At 42.2% G+C, this 21,972-nt stretch overlaps 1 protein-coding gene across 3 annotated transcripts in view; it reads right to left on the bottom strand.

Moving 5' to 3' along the window:
• The window catches only part of cep112 (centrosomal protein 112), a 139,795-nt gene that overhangs the window by 46,901 nt on the left and 70,922 nt on the right, over positions 1–21,972 (bottom strand). For all 3 annotated transcript variants that reach the window (XM_050068624.1, XM_050068626.1, XM_050068627.1), the window contains 2 exons: positions 21,385–21,567; positions 7,091–7,321 (listed from right to left, as the gene is read on the bottom strand). In XM_050068624.1, the coding sequence (XP_049924581.1) occupies positions 7,091–7,321; positions 21,385–21,567 (414 nt within the window). The remainder of the gene's footprint in view (positions 1–7,090; positions 7,322–21,384; positions 21,568–21,972) is intronic.

Here is a 21,972-nt window from a genome sequence, read left to right as displayed (position 1 = left end):
ATATTTGCTGGACCTGTCACTATATTATGAAAAGAAGCACGTGAGACAGATAATCTGTTAAGAAATGATGTTATGTCCCTCCTACTGTCCCTACTGCCTCTAGTGGCAGTTGCCGGAATGAACCACGACTCACTGAAAACAACCAATCACAGCTGATGAGTCTCTCACACAGCTTTCAATGTCAATCACTGCTCGTAAACAGCAGTAAAACTGTCAAACAAGGCAGCACTGTTTAAATATGAACCAAGATTCTGTGCTGCCTCAAATGTTTTCAGAAACATATTTTAGTGTACTGTTTAGCTGTCAAATGAGAAAGTTTTGCTCAGGCCGATGGGTGGTGTGTTGTTTCCACTAGACTGTTTCCAACATGGTGGCAGGAGCAAACTTTCTCATTTTACAGATATATTTGATCAGCGCTGCCTTGTTTGACAGTTTCACGAGCAGCGATTGACATGATAGACAGCTGCATTAGAGACTTCTCGGCTCTGCTTGGTTGTTTTTGTTCAAGTGCATTTAATGCCATTAGAAAGGCTACGAGGGAAGAAAGGAATACATAGAATTTTCCTTGACGGATTATCCGTCTCATTAAGTGCAGTGTGAATGTAGTGACAATTTCTGCCAATGTGAGGCAGCTTTAAACATGGACCCCTATGGCTTCAATTCATTAAGAAATGTCCTAGTTTTTGGATTCTTCGTTCACTGTAGATAGTATTTTTTTTTTAAAGAATTCAATGTAACGTGGGGTGAGTAATTGATATCCAAATGGTCATTTTGTGGGTGAAGTATTCCTTTAAGAGCACACATTCACACAAACTGATCCACAGAAAAAAGCAACCAAGACCGGCACTTTGTGCAGTGAAACTTAGGGAAATCAGCTGTGTACATGTTTGGCACCAAAACCATCTTGGGTGGTCTGTTCACAAATGCACCGCTCTAAATATGGATGTGAATGCAACAGGAACACATTGCAGACACATTAAGATCCAATCAGTCAAACCACATGTAAGGATGGTCATGTGTCCGCACATGGAAAACTGTGTGAAAGCAGATGCATCTCTGGCCACATGAAAAGATCGCCTAGTCAGCTTTGTGTATGGCACAACAAACAAAAGTTATATACAGATGATTTTCTTCTGCCAAACAACTTAAATGAGAGTCTGTGCCTGAGCTGAGGCATCAAACTGCCACTGCCGTCCTCTTCTCCAGCTTTATTACTGATCACAAACAAGTTTTTATTTTCTCTTTTAACGACCGTCACAGTTTCTTAGAGATGAAATCGGAGTGCTGAAATAAAATCTGCTCACAAATGGTCACTTAGTACATATTATCCACTACTACTGAGTCAACGTGCAAAAAGAAAATCTGGATAAAAGATATTAAATCCACAGAAGGCCAGAAATGCTCACATAATAACAGACAACAAGCTGATCTTATTGAAACATTCAATCAGTATTTGCAAGCAAATAGTCAGTTTGAAGTAATAAAAATATAGGAACCAAGTACATTAGATCTTTATTTCGTAGAGGCTGCAGCCGACGATACTAAAGAACATCAGCACCTTCAGCATCACTAACTGTCAAACAAGCCCTTTATAACTGCAGTGTCTTCTCATAGTCAGTGGAGGAACAAAAAAGAAAGCTCCAGCTCAAGCTAGGGGACTTATACCGACTTCTATACTGACTCACACACTCTGTGAACCAACCTAACTTTTAGAGAAATAACCTCTCAAGTTGTTGGATTTATATAGACGGCCTCTTGGAAGCAAGAAGAATCACCTGTGGGGGGAGAAAGAGACTAATTGCAAGACAGAGGCTTTCATCACTTAGCTTTCTCAACCTGTGTGTGTGTACGTCAGAGGAAGAGTGAGAACTGTCGTGCCTTTCATGTCAAGAGAGTCACATGGGACATGGCCAGGGGGACACTGGTGCTGTGACACAGGGAGCAGGGATTGGCTACTGCATGCCAAAAAGCTGCTTTCTCATTGGCTGATGTTTGCCTCCAGGTGGTTTTGTCACACTTGGTTAGTGTTTGATGAAATGCCCCGTGCCTTTGATCTGAAGTGAAAGTAGGCAGGCATGCATGTACACACACACACGCACACGGAAAGACCACAAATACACACACATGCACATTTTCCTTTTCCACAACTTGTCAGAAGACTAATCAGAAAGCTCTGTCATTACGTGTATTTTGTAAATACACACTTTTTAGGCACATGTTTAATGACATTAACACCTGCCATTAAAAGCCATAACAATAAAGGCACCTAAAATGGCAGTGTACGCAGTCAGAGTCCTGCATTGGGATGGTGACCCACCAAAAAGATGACTCGCAGGTGGCATTTGTCTTAATTTTATTTTAATGCCCCAAAATCATCACTTTAAACTTCACTTCTAGCTGACTGATTTGTCTGGCATCGTGACTGAAACAGCGGTTTCTTAGTTAAAATAAAAACCAACCAACGAGCGCCATAGTAGGACTCAATTAGACAATGAGTGCCACAGGTGGGACTAATGCTGTTGTCACGCTGTTGTCAAACTGCTGTCAAGTGGTGCACCTGAACCTATGAAGGGTACTAACAACAATACTGAGCGCCATAGACAAGACAGACGCTGCTATCAAGGCTGTTCTAAATCGACGTCTTCTCAATTTCGCTCACCAGTGTAGTTTGTTTTCACTTAGCTCTGCTCCACTCTTAAAAGCCCAGCAAAACAGTCATGTTAGCATGGCTATGCATCAGTGTGGACTTAGTGTGCCAGTCTTCCACTTAACATGTAATGGCGAGGGCGGGGAAAGCTGTATAAACTGTGTATAATCTGTCAGCCAGCGGCAGCAACCATGTAATTGTCAGCTGACAAAACTACAATGTCAACCTACAGGGCAAAAGCCATGGTAGCTTAGTTGACAAATAATTGTCTGCATGGTCAGTGATCTTCACAATCTGATTTTATTTAAGCCTGAATGACATCATCAGTTCTCTGTCTTATCAATCTCCCTTGACTTGTTTGTGTATGTTTGGACCATGTGGCTGTGGTGACATATACGCTGCTCTCACTGCTGCAATTTAGCGGCAGATATGGCGTATCAGCTGGCTAAGACTATTCTCAGATGATGTGACTCCACCTACTCGGCGCACCACAGGTGCACGCTGGAGTGCCAATACTGCAGACCCACTCAGGCGGATACGCTGGTCTCTAGTGATTGGTTAGGGAAAATCGAATCCCCCTCCCCCACAGATATCGTGCAGAGTGGATGCAATGTCAGACTGAAGATGGAAACGGAGTGAAACTAATCAACAATCCTGTTTGATATCAGGAAACATTAAACTTGCTGGATTGTTTGAACAGTGCATGGTTATTGTAATATTTGCGGTTTTGCTTTGAGCCATGGATCTTGTGTCGAGGGGTTGGGTCAGGTTGCGGAACTAACTGGTCATATGTGCGGGTCTGTATGCAGTACAAGTGCAACGTGCAAACATACAAAGCACATATAAGTGTGTGCTCTCTCTATTACACTCACACACTCTGATACACAAACACCTGCGTCCACACAAACATATCAGGCAAAATTTGCACATCTAATCTCCTGCAGCAGTTCAAAAAGCCGTGCTCTCCAGACAGAGAGAAAATATGAATTCAAGGTTCCAGACGTTATTCACTCCCTATCAAACCTGAGGCCTTCAGATCTTTTGTCTCACAGTATCTCAGATCTCTACTATTGACAAGCAGGGAGTGAGTGCGATACAGCTGCGTGAGGTGAGGAGGTCACACACAAAGACCTTTTTCTCCACTAACCAAACTTTAAGCTCATATAAGTGCTGCCTATTAAGCACTAATTGCAAATATGACCTGTGTTTTCTATGCTAGGGATCGCACAGAGGAGTGTGTGTGTGTGTACATGTGGTAAGTTAACAATATTCCCACACTTGCTCAAAGCCCTGCCCTGATTTCTGGTAACTCTTTATAAAAGTCATAATGTTCTGTGCTTTGCCACAACTTGAAGGCAGGGGGGGGGGGGGGGGGGGGGACAGAGAGAGATGGACGGCAGAGGAGAAAAAGAAAGTCAGATAAGGAGGTGGTGTGAGTGAGAGGCAGGATTCGTGCTCACTGTAGCCCAGAGATGAGGCGACTTTATCAGGCACAGAGGCAGCTTCACAGGCCCCTCAGTGGAGAACGGAGATTGGGAGGTCTGGGGTTGTGTGCGTTCAGCCTCACCCACACACACACACACACACACACACACTCACAAAGATAAACTTCAATGGCAACCAGACTAAAAACCCCCACACCTTCTACTCAGCCTACCTCCATCACTTTTCCTTCTCTCCTCCTTTCTTTTTGGTGCAGCTCAAATGTATGGAACTATCTGAACGTCTGATCTTATCTCCTCTGATATTCTGTTTCTCATTATTTCATTCCAACAGCTTCAACTGTCTACTCCCAAAACACCCCCCATCCCCCTGTATCCCTCTCTCCCCCTCTGTCTCTCCCTTAAACGCATGCGTCTTTGATGGGAATCCATTCATGGATTTAATGGATTTCTCTGGCCTTTTTTCCAGGATCTGGGAGATGTGTTCAAAAAAAAAAAAAAAAAAGGGAGGAAAGCTGGCCTGCCCAGGCTCTGCTTCCAAGAGGATGGTGGACTGCAGAGGACAGCATTTCTGTCTGCATCAAAAGAATGAGAAATTTTCAGCTTACAAAACAGGGCGAATGAGTCAATATGGATCTGAGAGCTGACTGACTTCAATCCCACGTGAAAAAAAAAAACAGGGCGCAACGAAGTAGTGAAACTTTTCCCTGCCCACTCCGAAGTCAAACTTGGAGACAGATTAGAAAGTAGAAAAAAGGGGGGAAAAGTAAGACTTTCAACCTTTGGTGAGGTTTTTTTTTTTAGACATGCACTTTCAGCTGACAAAAAAGGACGGAGAAATCATTAATCTCTTTCATAAAAAGTGAAACTAGCACATTGCTTTTAGTGTTATCAGTCTGAGTTTAACATTCAGCATCACTGCTTTGAATCCACTCCAGATACCCCAACAACTGCGGGTCATTTTTTTACCCCGTGTACAAAAAAAAGAGGGGAGAGAGAGGAATTAAAGTGAGCCAAAAAGATAAAATAACTTTGAGCTGCAAAACAGCTTTCACATATCCAAAAGGGAAAAAAATAGACTGATAGGAAATAGCGTGATTCCTTCAAATAAGGATTACCCTGTAATAAGCACACTCTTTTTCCTCGGATCTCTCCCTTTAGTACCCATGGTTCTGGGTGCCATATGGAGCCAAAATGGCCGGCTGGGTACTTTGGAGGTCCCTGCATTCCGGGGCTAATGCTACGCAGCTGGCGTGGGATGGTGTCTAATGAAAAATGCTCTCTTTGATGGGACCTGCCGAGGGATTAGGTTCTGATCAACACCACCTTAGGTCAGCTTCCTGCTAGACCAGCACAAGATTATGGGTGATTTCCCAGCCGTGGGTCCAGTTTCTGTAGTGGCTAGAGGAGAGAATATGAGGCAGAAATAGAGAAAGAAAGAGAGGGGGAACCTCAGAAGTTCTAATTTAAGTACTTCCTGGTTCACTAAGATAGCAAAAAAGCAAAGCTGGATAATGGCTAAACTGAAATGCTGTGGTTCCCCCTCTGTGACTGATCCCCTAACTAGAGTGTACATGTCAAAATGGTCTAACGATGATGGCAAGAGGGTCAAACGAAGAATTTAAATTCTACAAATATGTAGTACATTAAATGCAGATGCTAAAAGTACTACTTAATTACTCAACTTCCTGTTTAAGGATCTAGGAAGCATTAAAATACTGTAGTAGTAATAGGCTTGGCTTTATGTTGTATTTTCAATTGAGTATCTCAAAAACTGAGGCCCTATGGGGGCATCTGAGAGGTTTAACCTCGGGTTGGATGTGCACACATTCAAAGGATACTTCCCCCCCTTAATGGTTTGTTACCTTGAATTTGTCAAGATAACTGTTTTTCTCTCATACTGCCACAGTGAACGGAAAAAAAGGCGGACATTCTTCTTGATTTAAAGTAAACGGGGACCATATTTAACAACAGTGAAACTATATTAAAATACATTTTAACAAACTCTCACACAACTCCTGAAGAATAATCCAAGTCTTATTTATCCACTCATATGCTCAGTACTTCTCAAATGTGCATTTTCGCTAAAATCTTGAGATTTGAAACATGTCAGTGCAATCAGTAAGAAAATGCATGTGTTTGGGAAGTGCTAAGCATACGACTAGATAAATGAGACACAGATTATACTGCATAAGTTGTGTGCGTGTATGGAAACAGATGTTTTGATATACTTTGTGAAACTTGATCACCTATGACTTCAGTTCATGAATATTTTTCGCCTTTTTTTGGATTCTCTGTTCACTTTGGTGACGTGAAAAAAAAAAAAAACATCAAAGTTTTCTTCACTAATGCAATGTAACACACAATTTATATACGAATGGTCATTTTGCACATGAAGTATTGCTTTGAGTTGTACTGATCTGTACAACTGAATTGACATGACAGACAAGTTGTAAAAGGCTTTTCATAAAAGTGCTATACAACTGGTACCAGTCCCACGCACAGACACACAAACACGACCTGTTCTCACTGTCAGCACTGATGAAAAATAATTGCTTGGTAACATTGCCTCTGACTAACATGTAGGGGAGAGGGAGACATACACAGAGGCAGACATACAGAGATAGTGGGAGGTACATACAAAAGATAAAAAAAATGATTGCTAAAACAATATAACTACTAGAAGCAACCATGGGCTCAAAGTCAACCACGCTTCTACCAACAGCTTCTCCTGTATGCAGGACGTAACACAACCCCCTGCCTTAGCTCATATTTTCCTCCCTAACTCAGCATTTGTTGGCTATTTCAGACATGAGTGTGCTCATCTCTCCTCTATGCAAGTTTCTGATTGAGAATAAATGATAGTGTGACTTTTTATGCAACCTTTGATTACACAGGGATTCATCCACACTAACAATAGAGTGATGTAATGTGATTCACGCAGACTATTGGAAACTGACCATACTCTCCACCCATCTTTTACCACCTACCCTTCACCCACCTTATCTTGAGCAGCGTCCTTCTCCTGCTGGTGGCTTTCTTCAAGGTCGCTACGGATGCGCTCCATGTCAGAGCGGAGCCGGTCCAGGGATGCCTCTTTGTCCATGAACGCCTTTTGTTTTTCCTCCTCCCGGAGTAATGCCATCTCTGCCAAATGTTGCTTGTGCTGTGTATTGGCTCCTTGGAGTTCCTCACGTAGACTCGACAGCTGGGCTTCCAAATCTGAAATCGTCTGGAAAGAAATGGATACAGAGATGTACAGTGAATTTAGGTAAGTGATGTTGAAACAGACAAGTTTTATGCATTAACTTATCATTATAAAGTAAATGTTGATTGTACAATTTAATGGCTATAGAATAATGTCACCCTAGGTGTTTAGATTGGTTACCTATAAGCCTCGCTTTTACTTTGTAATTCTGTCAGCCACTGGGTACGATCTCCCAGGAAAATAAAGGCTTGATTTATGGCACACAGGAAGTCTGTCAACCACAGCGCAACCAAAACAGGATGAGGATAGTGAATTTCCCCTCAGTAGGTATCCCCAGTTACCTAAGAGGATCATTGTATGTGTTTTGAAATTACTATCCCCAGTAGCAGCAATGGCGGACAGTGGGACAAATGAAATGTATGTGGTATATGCTAGTCTCTGAGGAAAACGGAAAGCAATCCAGCTGTCTTTGTGACAGCGGCGCCAACAGTAGTACCGCATGGAGATGCTAAATCAAAGTTGTCTGTTTGTACTAGGTTTGGGTAGTATCAAAGTATAACAGTATACTGACAGGATGATTTTCAACACTGCCAAAAATACAGGCGCTCCTTTTTCCATTAAATTCATTGTATGCAGTGTACAACAGGCGCCACCAGAGGTCAGTCTCAGGGCTCCACTGGTGGAACAGGCAGCTGGTAGTGGTGGGGATAACGTTACGTGACTGTAAACAGACAGAGAGCAACAGCAAAGGGAGATACAGGGTATATTTACATCTAACTCAGTGAATTACAGGTATATTTCAACCAAACCAGAGATGGTAATTGTTGGAACAGTGGATTAACTAACTAAACAACCAATAAGACTAACCAAGAAGGTTTTGATGAGTTTTATTTACTTTCTGTCGAGTTTGAATAAAGTGTGTTTTACCGTGAGTTACGAGGCAATGAAGCTAGCTGCAGTTTGGTGAAAGAGAGAAACTTGAATTCAAATGGTGTATGGTTGTATTCCTCTATTTAATAAAGAACATTGCTGTAAAGATATATGCTAGCGTTGCACACTAATACCGTTATATACTGTACACCCCAGTGAAATTTCAGGGACGTATGAAGGTATTTAAAATTAGATACCACCCAAGCCTAGTTTCTACTTTAACTAATGTCCTGTAGTTATAATGTCGCTCCAAAAGTGAGAGCATAGTGTCTATATTGGTACACAGAAATGTGTGTGTTGGACTTAAATGTATTGTATGAAGTAGGCTACTTTGATCATTTTAGCTAGAGCAAACAATACTTAAGACCTATTTTTGTTTCTTCTACTCATACATGGTAAAAAATGTCTTATCAGTGAGCCTGGCTGGATCATTCTCTGATGAATACACGAATGGCAAAGAAAACCAGAGAGAGATTCTGAGTCACAGTCCTTCAACTCCAATACATCAATGGAGTATATTGATAGGTACATCTGAGTAAAGAGATGCTTCATAGTTACCGAGACTCAGTATAAAACGTGTGAAGTGCCTCGACACTTTAACAAAGTGTAGAAAAGTTTCACAAACATGTTGAAATGCTTCTGTTTTCCTCTCTGTGTGTGCGTAGGGGCTGCTGCAATGGCGTGACCTCTCTATTGACCTCTCTCTTTTTGAACTGCTCAGTCTTGACTTTACCCAGAAGAGCCCTTTAATAGTGCTGCCAGTGAGTGTCAACATAACATAGTAGGAATGCTAATAAGCCCAACCCCGCAGCCTCTGAAACACCAGAAATAAGACTGGTCTGACACATGCAATGAACCTACATCTCGAGAGTTTGGGAAATGCCAAAAGGAAAAAGATGTGCTTACTGTTTTGAAAAAAGCAAAAAAAACAACAAAACAAAACAAAAAAAACAGCATCACTTAATAGGCATGATGAAGATTGTCTGCAGCCTCAAAACTGAAACAAGTTCTTTCTTAATGTAGATTTCACATTATTTCAAACAACAAAGTTTAGTAAGAGGACAAACCTATGTGCATTTATGATACGACCAACCATGTTACAGCTGAATACACTCTTAGAAATGAGGGTTCCGAAAGGGTTCTTCCTGAAGGGCTGAGGCTCTACCCAGAACCAATTGCCTCTGAAGAACCTGTGTTTGAAGAAAAGGTTCTTCGATGGTTATGAGCTCTTACTCTTAAAAAAACAACCTTTTTGGAAGATGTTCTTCAAGGATTGTTGAAAGCATGGGTGTTAAATAATCCTCACCCATACATTTTCAAATATTTGCCCATGATTCAAATGCTTTTAAAGTAGATGTATCTGGAATTCCGTAAATCAATTAATTTGACTTGTGTTTTGCTAAAGTCGGTATCTTTACCATAATTACATGCCATACAATACTTGACTTCATTCCAGTATTGAAATAACACTGTGTAAATTGGTCAGTGGGCTGACTAGTAAAGTTGAGATCCACTGCACCATTGAAAGAGTTAAGGCTGTCGTAGAATGTGATTGTCATGTGTGTTTTGGTTTGCATTGGACCACATGAGCCCCGGCTGTTTTGAAGCCTCAAGAAGCCCATAGAGACAGAGCGCAACGCGCCATAATCTGAAAGCCACGCCCCCAAAGGGGAAACGAGGCCCGCTTTCCCCTCACACTTTCCCCCTCCGTTTCCAGCCTGTTGAGTATTCCCTAAGTCCAAATGCCGAAAAGTTGCTGTGTGGTGGGCTGCACGGCCAATAAAAGCAAAAAAAAAAAAAGGAACCTCGTAGAAGACAAAAGTGGATACAGGCAATTAAACGTGAGGCTTTAACAGGGAAGAAATTGTGGGATCCTGACACTTGGTATGGCTATGTGTGCAGCAAACACTTTGTCAAACCCTCCAAATGTATTTTTTAGAGTAACAGTTAACTGTATTTATGTATGTTAAGCTAAAGCATTGACAGTATGAATGCAACTTCTGTTATAAATGTGCCCAGTGCTCCGCGATTCAAGCAGTCCATTCCAGTGGTCCGCTCTAGCACTTCTATCAATCTACCAGCATGTAGAGGCATGTCTCAAAACAACAACGTGTGCCAGTAGTAGGAGCAGGCTGACAGCTGAGCATGCCGAAATGCTCATCTTCTTAAAAAAGAATCTCCACATCATGTTTTTTCCAAGACGAGCAAAGTAAGGAGAAGGGACACTGAGGTAGACCGGCAATATTAAGCTTATCAATATACCGTTGCCCTCTCTGGTAGGCATAGCGTGCTAAAATAATCCTTTGCCATCTTATTAGCTAGCTATAGCTGATACTTTTAGCTAGCTAGCTAGCAATTCAGTCGTGGAGACTTGAAGGCGTGGCTGCGGAGGCAGAATGACAGCGAAAGAGTGAAGAAGCGAAGGGGAAAGCGGGCCTTGTTTCCCCTTTGGGGGTGTGGCGTTCAGATTATGATGCGTTGCGCTCTGTCTCTATGGGCCCCAGGTTAACCTGGTAAACTAAAACCATGATTAGTTAATATAAAAGGGTTTCAGTAGTATCTCCTGGGTAGGTTCTTGATAAAACCATTGGAATATAAAGGGGTTCTCGGAAGAACCCTCTGAGTTCTTGTTAGCACCCTTTAAAAGGTGGATAGGTTCTAGCTTTAACCCCCACATAGGATTCAAGGTGAAACCACTACACCATTGAAGGATTCTTTGCAAAACACATCACAGGAGGTTCTGGGTTAAACCTTTCACAGATGGTTCTGGTTATTACCCCTCATGTTAGGGTTCTACGTAGAACCTTTGAAAGGATTTAAGGTGGAACCTTTATAGAAGGTACTACCAGGAACCAGAAAGGGTTCACCTTTAGGGACAAGCCGGAGAATCCTATATGTTTCTAGTTTGCACCTTAATTTCTAAGAGTGTATCACAAGTCTTCGGATAGACAATTTATAGAACATACTAACCACACATATTAGATTTATCATATAATATGATCATTCCCTACATTTTACAACAAGCAATGAATAAAAAAGCATTGTAGTGAGGTGTAGGTGTCTCTAAGATGCACTGCAGTTGCGGTGTTTCACACTACCTTACCTATATTGCACATATTCCCCAGCTATTGCACATCCTCATTACTCTCCTTGGTTTACTTGGTTTATTTCTTACTTTGGTTCGCACTATGTGCCGTGCCTTCTGCACCCCTCCTCCCTCCCCTCAAAAGCCTGGGCATCCCAGGACAACGCCATGTTAAGGCAATCAGACAGAAAGTGTCTGAAGTCTTTTTTAGCGGGCACTGGGGAGAATCAAAGAGACTTCAAAGGAGTGTCACAAAAACAGGCAGATGCTGTGGCTCTGTGTTATCCTCTCTCCAACACTGGCACACACATACATACACAGACAAACAGCCACACATGGTCTAGCTGTCACACACATACAATGGCATGCAGCACATTAAGAGAGAATATGAGGTAAAAAAAAATAAACAAACACACGCAATCCTCTATCTCTATGTCCCACTCCCCTGTCTCTCAACATTAGCTGTCTCATTGCTCCGCTTGTGCCTTCAAGGGCAAGCAGCTATTAGATCTGAGCCCTGGAGAGTCTTTAATGTATAATTCTCTCTTCAACAAATGTGGATGATCTGCCTTCCAAAAAAATCTTTTAATAAGTTAAAATATAATCTCCCAGAACAGAGGCATTGGCAGTGACACTTCAGAAACTGAAGAGGCCAAGAGAGCATGTCTCCTTTGGAAGTATGTGAGCACAGCCGCTTCCAACAGGGCACATGTTAGCATGCTGATGTGGAGCTTTGTGATGAAGCAGTTCTTGGTGACAATAGGAGAGTGTCGAATGAAATATACCGGGTCAACTCGTGTCAGCCAAGAAGACAGAAGACTGGGAGAACAGAACGCTGTTTAACAGACTTTCAATCAAGAGAAAATGACACAAAGTTAAATGTAGATGAGAAGCTGTGAGACTTCATCAGCCACTGTAGCTCTTTATATCTAAAATGTTGTGAGACACAAGTTAAAAACACTAAATGTAGCTAATGTAGCTGCTCATTAACGTACCTTGAGGAACAGACATGCTGGCATGACATTTTAACACATGTGCTACTCTCCTTGCAAACTGTATTATGACAAATTGTTCGGGCAGCAACTTTTATGGACTGAACACCCGGGATGTTCTGGTAATAAAACCAGAGTTGTTCTAACTTTGTTTGGTTACAACCACAACAGAGCTGCCTCTCATCACTGTTCCATAATATGCAAGCCTCCCTTTTACCAATTATGTTTTGGTGAAAAGCGTCCACATGTTTTATAATGGTTTTCTGCCTCTGAGTCATCTCTCACAAAACAGACAAATCAGAAAATGAAGAGGGAAAAATGGGTAATGAGTTCATCTTTTACATTAACCTTAATAGATTCATTATTCTGCTGGTATGCTTATCTGGGACAATGTTTGTGGATTACCATTAGATATTAAAGGGGAACTGTGCCCATTTTCAAAATTCATACATGCTGTTTCTATGGTCTAAGATGGTCCAAAAACCAGACATCTCTTGGTTGTATGTCTTTGTGAATCAGTCAAGTTGCAGTTACAGTTTGCATCCATGTCTGTGAAAACGTGGATGCTTCACACATATCTTCCCCCTGGTAGCACAGAGGATCAATACAATCAGCACAGTTTCAAGGTGGGCACCTAAGATTAGTGTCACCAATTCAGTACCAAATGTCTCCCCTTCTGCTCCTGAGATAAGATGTTGAGTAACAGCCAGGGGCCGGTTGCACCAACTGGTCTTTACTACGCCTGGCCGTAACTCCTAAGACGGTCTTTGTTAAGACCAGTCTTAAGGAGTGGACTTACGCCGGTTGCACCAACAGGGCTTACGCTTGGTCTTAGCTACGCTGGTTTTAGCTGTGCGCGTCCATGTGAATGCCCCTGGAATGCCCCTCGCGGCCTGCCTAGAGGAGTGCGGTGACGTTAAATGATGCGCCGCTGAATCACCCCGTGTACTTGACAGATGACAATTGACAGTTGTGAATCACCCCGTGTACTTGACAGATGACAATTGACAGTTGACAGCCCCTCTCATCTGTGTTGACAGTTTATTTACAGTTTAAGATTTGAAGAAAACATGAAGGATCAACGAAAAACTTTACCGACACTGAAATTAGAAAATTAATCAAGCTGTACAGCCAGCAGAGAGACGTATCACAATTAAGAAAAAANATAACCAAGTTGCGCTCTCTGCGCTCTAGAGCGCATGAGAGCAGCTTGATAATAACCTTATGCCTGCTCTTGACTAGGGGTAAGATTTACGCCTGGTCTTAGTGAGAAGAAGGCTTACGCCCTGTTGGTGCAACCGGCGTAACTATAAGGTCGGACTTAGAACGCCAAGTTACAACCGACTTAGCTTAAGACCAGGCTTAAGACCAGTTGGTGCAACCGGCCCTAGAACACTGATTATGCAGGACATTACGACATCACAGTGAAGTTGACCTTTGACCTTTTGGATATGTGATGTCATCATTTTTGCCAATTTGTCTGTATTTGTTATAACTAGTGTTTGAATTCTTGAGTTATGGCCAAAAACATGTTTTGTGAGGTCACAGTGACCTTGGCCTTTGACCTTCGACCACCAAATTCTAATCAGTTCAATCTTGAGTCCAAGTGGACGTTTGTGTTTAGGATTTTTTTTCAAAGTTGGCATGAGAATAAGACAGGTGCAAGGTCAGAGTGACCTTGACCTTTGAACACCAAAATCTAATCAGTTCATCCTTGAGTCCACGTGGACGTTTGTGCCAAATTTGAAGAAATTGCCTCAAGGTGTTTCAGAGATGGCACAATCATAACAGACATAAAATAATGCCTCTGGCCACAGCTGTTGCCGGCGTGGAGGCATAACTAGGGTGCTTAAACTCAAAATTGTGATGTCATCAAGTATAGGGCCTGGAACTGTGCCACAGACAATGAACTGGGAAAGATATTTTAGATGATGCTGAAGTAGGAATGTTCTGAGTATGTGGGTACATTTGCTGTCTCAACTAAGAACACCACAATTGAATAAAGCTAATTTGTGTATAAAAAAGAAACTAAACATTCTGTGGGACCACAACATCAGGTCTGTGGAGCAGCTCCAGACTTTATAACCAATGACATCACAAATTTGAGACTTACTTCTCTGGTTTTAGGGTCTGAGAGAGAGTAGCTCATGTTCACAAATATTGATTAAACTTCCTTATCCATTAAAGTAAGATACTGGAAGTCTTAATTTAGGTGGTGTTCCCCTTTAAAGATACAATAACAACAGAGGAAAGTGATGTGTTTTCCCATTTAAAAAAAAAAAAAAAAAAAAAAAAAAAAAAAAAAAAAGCATTACATGAAGGTGACATAACTATAAACAGGCAGAACCTTCCTCACAGTGGATATTATGACTTGGCAAACACAGGTGTAACTAATAACATTTATAGTAGCTGTATTCCATCTAGGCATGTCAGTGCCAGTGCCCTGGTATTGTGCATGTTGGCTCAATGACATGGCTCACAGGCACACCTAAATGGAGCAGACCCATAATTAATCTCATTATGGTAGTGACACCTGTGCTTTTCCTGCTATGACAACTCAAATGACTGCTGTGAGAAAATGTAGCTTGCATTAGCATGGCTAACTTATGTCTACACTTTTTCTACTTTTAGAAGTTTTAATTTTAAAGACACAGTTTGAGTTGGATGACAAAATTGATACTACTCTCATGTCTGTGTGGTAACTATGGAGCTCAGTTTATGTGTGGATTAGACAAACAATATTCAGCATGTTAACTAGAAGTGCTGGTAGGGATATTTTTGAGCTTTGGACAGAGCCAGGTTAACCGTGCCGCCCCTGCTTCTAATCTTTATGCTAAGCTGAGCTAATCAACTCCTGCCTCTAGCTCCACAGTTAACGTCTTCTTCTGGACATGTTTTAAAGTATGTAAGAATACTCTGCAGCGACTAATAGTTTGTTTGACATGGTTTTTCAAAAAAAACAACAAAGCTCTGAAAAGAGGCTGGAGGCAGATCTACTCTTTCTCACTCAACGAGATCTGGCCTCTGCCCCGCATACCACTGCTGCCTGCAGTAGTTTTCGCTTTCCACTTCCTCCAACAGTGGCACAGCGTTAAAGCGAGGTGTGGAGATAGGTCTGGCTATGCGTGCTAGGTTGACAGATTAAAGAGCAGTGCGCATCAAGATAGCTAACATTGGCATCAGAGGAAACATCGGAGATACATGTTTGAGTCAGAATCAGACTCAAAATTGTCAACTAGCAGGTGTATCAGAAGGGTAAGTGTAGTTAGCATCTTTTATTTGTTTATGTTTGTTAGCTTGCAACTGGCAGTGGCTGACACAACGTTAGTAGTTGTGAAACGTACAATAGCACAACACAACAGTGAGTTCATATTGATTCAGATCACATCTATGGGCTGCTCAGTTTATCCTGTTTGCTGTCAAAATGCTCACTATGCTAATGCTAACTCCGCTCTGCTCTGTGTTTGAGGATTCAGGTTTCTTTGCTGGCGTTGTGTCCCACTCTGTTCCCTTTGTCAAAAAGTTTCCTCATGTTAGACAGCAGCCCCTTTCACACTGCCTGTCTAAGGTAGGAATGTCACACCGTTATTGTGCTTCCCCGTTCTTTATAAGAGGTGCGATCATGGAATGGGGAGACAGAGTTGTTTCGCCTTGGCGGCAGTAGAGGTAGAACCAGTACTGAATTGACTTCTGTGTAAAAGGGACAACCAATGGGACAGGACCATGGATGGGACGGATGTGATGTTTTGACGCGTAACCTGACCCCGGGAGGTTTTAAAAAGCAGCTAGCAGCTAACTTAAAGACCAAGAACATCAGCCAAAATTGTCTGAAAACTGGAAAGACTGAGGTCCAGAAGCTCCTTACACTTTGAGCAGAAGACGAGAACAGCTACCATTTAACATTGATGGTAAGTGATTGTTATTGCCATGTTATGCCATTATCGTTTGGAAAGCGCTGCCGATGTGTTTATGTCACACTAAGGGCCGATGCTGTTGTGTTACATGTCACGCCTGCCACGCCTCTTTTGCTTCCGGCATGCTGGTATGCTAGCTAAAATAACACACTGAGGGGGCATCGTTTGGCTCTGTAAAAAAACAAAAAAGGAAGGCAGTGTGAAAAAGGGACTTTGTAGCAGACTAATGGTGCAATCTCTGTGTAAAGGGTTAGTGATTGGCTTTCGTATTAGTGACGTACCTAATCTAGCTTGCCTGGCATATATTTGAATCTCAGATTTTAGGTAGTCAGGCATTTTGAGGAACATAAACATTGAGAAACACCTTTTTGAGTGAAAGGGGACTTTACTGCGCATATACAGAGAGAAGAGAGTAGTATATCCATTCTAATTAACACTCAGGGTCTTAGCGAGTGAGTATATTCCCCAAAATACTGGATTATTCCTTTAGCACATTTTTCCCCTTCATTTTCTGTTTACAAAACATTTCCTCAACGTTAATTTGTTTGTTTATCTGGTCCTCTGACCCCACTGTAATTTGACCGTTTAACAGAAACAAATGCTGTCACAAATTTAAAACTGGGTGCTCGAAAAGAGGGGAAATACAGCCAGGCTGAACTGTAAGAAAGTAAATCTTAAGTAACAGTATGTATATGTACCTGTGTATATGTACATATATGTTTAATTTATACCTGACAACTTCTCCCTCAAAAGATAAATAATGTATTTATGCTTAGAATCAGATATATATGCATCTGTGTGTGATATTTGACCGAACTAAGCAAAGAAAACGTAGGTAAGAGTGTCATGATGAATGTTTTACTGCTGTCAGCCAGATAAAAATTCATCTGGCTGAATTCCAAGACGTGATGTATGCACATACTAAATGGCTTCATGGTTTGAAAGATATCATACTGTAACATGCAACACATCACAGAGCATCAGTAGTCACTGATGACTTCGCCCATGATCAATCACCCTGAATGAAAAAACAAGGGGCTCTAACATAAATACTCAGATGTGAAGTACATGGGAAGATGTGATGAAATCATCAAGAATCACAAACACGATGACATGCCAGCTCAGTGAAAATCACTGAGTAACAAGACAGGATCCGCTTGACGATACCAGATCTCGGGGACCAATCATTCGGTAAATGACAATTCACGCAAAGCACAGTGAGACAATCGATGCACACTGGTCTAGCTGTCTGCCTTGTTCTCCTCATCAGACATCCTTTTAGCTTTGACTCGGTCTGTCATCACCCTCTTCATTTGACTCATCTTAATCACGTACTTGGGATTGAAATGCTTTGAAAAATTGACAGCATCATTATTTAGTCCATCACGGCCCAGAAGAAAGACCTCACAAGGCTCTCGCTCTCTCCCATGCCGTTTGAAGTCCAGATGGCGCGTACGTTTCCTTTAGAAAAAGACATAATTAATTGGGAAAATAATACCTATAAAATGAGTTTTGAGGAGGAGCTGGTGGGAAAAATATGAATGATGGGTTTTTCGTAGAACAAACAACTCTGTTGTTTGCAAAAAAACAAGGCCTCAAATTAATTTATAATGCCTGTCCTAGTTTGTGAAGTCAAACTCTTACTAATGTTTAACAATTGAAAAGCCACACAGACACAAAGTGGAGTAAATTAGGAGCAATAACGACTGTGAAATATGTTAAATTACTTTATCATATATTACAACAAATGCTTTTTTTATAGGAATACTTTGTTTTGTAGAGGATATAAGATAATGACAAAGTCCTGTGGTTGAAAATTGTGGCATTGTAAGTGGAAAATGTCTCGTCTAATGTGACTTCAGTGTGAAATATAGCGTTGCTATACCACGTTAAACATATTTTTAAACACACTAAGGGTGGATGTGCGCACAAACACGACACAATTTTCATCTGAGGAGGAAAGGTGAATCAGAAAGGCCACTACATGAGGATCTGGGCTGTGTTAGAGGATGTACTGCGGATTCCCCAAACAGCCTACAGAACTCCTTCGTCCTCTGGGGGGCATTGAACAGCTGACAGAACAACACCAAAGCGGCTGCAAGCAAACATGTTTCACCTGCAAGACATTTCATCATTCTGGACTGACGGCCAAATGAAAGCTCCCCTTCATACTTGGGTATTTAAAGAAAAAACAACAGTTTAACAGATAGTTTTTTCTTTTAGGAGGACAGTCAGGTTCACAAGGCTGGGAATTGTGAGTTAATCCCGTGAGTCAGTGGGATGCCAACCACACGCCAGGCCTTGAATCCAGCGACTTAATTCTGACTCTTACGTTAGAGATATCATAGCGTGTAACATTTCTAGACACCAACAGCAAAAGAGAAAGATAACTTAAAGTGTGAATGTTGACAAATAAAAGCCCCATGTGCACAACAGATGGGTCATATAGCCTTAATAATGTGTAGAGGCTCCATAGTGGGTAACGCCAGAATTTTTTTGGATAACACACTCTGGTGGGATGAGGACAACGTGTCCCTGTGTGAGCCTTTTTTAAACTCTTGCTTCCAATCGCTGCTACGACTCATTGGCTTTCCTTCTCCAACACAAGGCAAGAGTCAGGAATGCTATTTATTAGTGTCCCACCACATCAAGGGGATGAGTGGGTATTACTCATCCTATGAGTGTGCGACTGACATTTGCTGTTCCCTCAGCCAACTTCCGAGCTGCAACTGTCCTTGCACTGATTCCAGGAAGACTGAGAGAAACTGCGAGAAGGAGAGAGGCGGAAATAATGAGGCCTGGGTTCAATCGCCACAGCAGGCATTAGGGTTGCCTGTTACTGACATGTCACTTGATGATAATATCTTTGTCCGCCTGACCCATGTGGTGGGAGTGTGTTGTTTGAAAAGGCTTGAGTCTCCCAGAGGCACAAGATAAATGAAAGTAAAAAGAAGTTGTAGCATTTGTTTTTTGTATGCTTTATGTTTTTTGTATGCATCGACAAAATGCATTTTATGTTTTCACAACTTTCACAGCCCTGTATTGGGCATTTAGAGAAGCTGCCAGTGAAGGCCACACTGCTGTCGGTGTGACAGTCCAGAGCTCTCAAGGGGTAAACAACTTCAGTTATGCAAAATTGTTTAATAATAAGTGACTTTGCTCCGTGTAAAAAAAAAAAAAAAAAAGCTCATCTTTAATACATGTCTGCTGCTGGTGTGTCGGCTTCTTGTCATTTTAACAGCACATCCATGGAACAGAGCTCACACAGGAAGTCAAACCAGCTCACATCCCTGCCACTTTCACGAACCTCACAATCCCGTCCTTCATCTTTCCAAGGCCTGAGTGAAAATCTTGATTTCTGCCGCTTTAACATCTGACATTAGGCGGGCGTCTGATCTCGACTCGAAAATGCTGCACGAGCAAACAGGAACTGAGAATATGAGATGAGCTCTCGGGGAAGTTTGTTTTCTGCCACCTCCTGAGATCCTAAGATTTGTCAAGCTGCACGTCATTTTGACACGAGTAGGACAGCGTGTTATCAGCAGAAATGTCCTGTTGTGACGGCAACTCCAGAAAACCAAATAACACACTAGCTGGTGCCATCGGTGCTGTGAAAGACATTTCCCAAAAATATTAGACAAGGGAACATACGAGAGGGGATGAAAAAGGAGGAAAAACGACTTGTTCCTCATGTTATACAGTTTCTAGCTTTTGAAAGACATTTTAGTCTGCTGTGACACAAGTCAACCAGTATAGTAGTATACTGGTATAGTGGTATAAGATGGCTTCTAGTTGTCTAAAAATGACTGGCTTAATATGTGTCAGAGAATATTTTGACATTTCAGCGAGCAACAGGGGGCCATTTTGAACCTGAGCGAGAACATCCCCTTTAGTTTCATTGTAAACACCTAAAAGACAATTTTTTTACAGTTTAACAACTTGGGGAGTCTCTTTAGTCTTAAATATTGTTGCATTCTTGCATTTGCAGAGAAAAATAGGCTTTTACTTTTAATACCCACCTTTTAAAAGAAAAAAAATTCAATTGTTTCCTCTGGTGGTAAATGTACTTGCCCTCTTAAATGCCCCTTTTCCGTAAATCATCGTACTTAGTGACAAAATAAAACCTAAATGAGTTTATGCTAAGTCCGATTTTGTTGCCAGTCATTCAGTGCGCCCACAGTTGGTGTGGGCACATTTTATCCACAAATACAACATATGTCTGGCCTAATCTCCAGCCAACAGCCAATGCACAATATTCTCTGCATGCTGACAATGCCCATTTCGTCAGGAAGCCTGAAGAGTCAAACACATCCCCAGTTGGGGGCTGGTTTGTCAAACGGCTTCCCACAGGGCTCCAAGCTAGCCCAGGCTGGAGAGAGGCGAAGACAGAGCGAGGGGTATGAGATGAAGACCTGCTGCTGGTTTGGCTAAATGGTGACAGAATAGCCTCTCAGTGTCAGGGATGTCCATTAATACAGACCCAAATGTCATACACTCATTGTGGCCGTCAAAGCTGAAATAAGAGAATAACCAGAGTTTTCCGGAGGGAGATGGCTACCTGCGGTGAGAGGAGAATGCCATGCAGAGATACACTTCGGTGGGAGTACAGGGCGCTTGACGCTGGTCCACAACCGTACGGCGGGAAATAAAAGAGAAATTCGACCCGGAGTTTTGGAATAAAAGCTTGGCGCTGAACGGAACAGATTTCTTCTCCTTCATCTGGCTACCTGTGGTTTCTGGATTTCAAGTCCTTACACTTCTATCACAAAACCCCGCTGCGATAGAAAAATAATTTATAAAACATTGGAACAACGTTAGAAGTTGGGACAGCGTGATTTTTTTTTTTGTTTCGTTTATTCTTTTTTTTTCTCAACTTTTTCTTACGCGCGACGTTGTTTTTGCCCAAGTAAATTGTATTTTTATTCAAATAGCAATATCTAAATTCTACCGTATGCTCGTACCACAGACACAGCAATCTATAAAATGATTCACACCCAATTTCAAAATCTGTCTCCCTTCAAGTAAAAAAGTGTCTTAACCCGCTGTGCTTTTGAAACCCCAGGAAAACGTCAATGGGCAAAATACAAAATGGTTGTCCACGGGAGAGCGGTGGGTCAGCATGTGTGTGTGTATGTGTGCAAACGTGGATCAGTGGAGACCCCCTACCTGGGCATCGCGCTTCCTCCACTCCTGGGTGTGCTGTTGGTGCTGTTGCAGGGCGGCCCTGGCCTGCCTCTCCAGGCTGCTCACCTCCCACTGGCGCTCTTGGACCAGGCTGTCCTTTTCCGCGCTGTGCTGCTGCTGTAGCCGCGTCCTCTCCTGCTCGTGCTGCATGCGCTGCTCAGCCATCTGATTGGACAAGCAGGCAAAGAGAGACTTCATCAGCCAACACACACTCAGAGCAACCCTGTCGTCATGACAACTTGTCCATCCACCGATCCATTCATCCTTTCTTCGTCCAATTCCTTAAACCCCTTCCCTCCACCTAGAACACCCATGTGCCCCATCAGTTTGGCGACATTGGTAGGTAGGTGGGGAAAAAACGCGAGAAAAGTTTCTCCGCTTCCTCACATTGTCAGAGGACGATGATGTGATGTGTTTACATCTGGCTTGCTCCCCCCGCCCTCCCACCTCCCCTGCCAATTGTACAGACCGGCCCTCAATGTCCCACTCCTCTCTCTCTCTTCAAATCTGTCCCCCTCGCCCCATTCTGCCATCGGCATATAAAAGAGCAGCTAGTTTGGGCTATGCATG

Source organism: Epinephelus moara, chromosome 18, assembly GCF_006386435.1.
Source record: "Epinephelus moara isolate mb chromosome 18, YSFRI_EMoa_1.0, whole genome shotgun sequence".
NCBI lineage: Eukaryota > Metazoa > Chordata > Actinopteri > Perciformes > Serranidae > Epinephelus > Epinephelus moara.
This window is presented reverse-complemented; position numbering and strand designations above follow the sequence as displayed.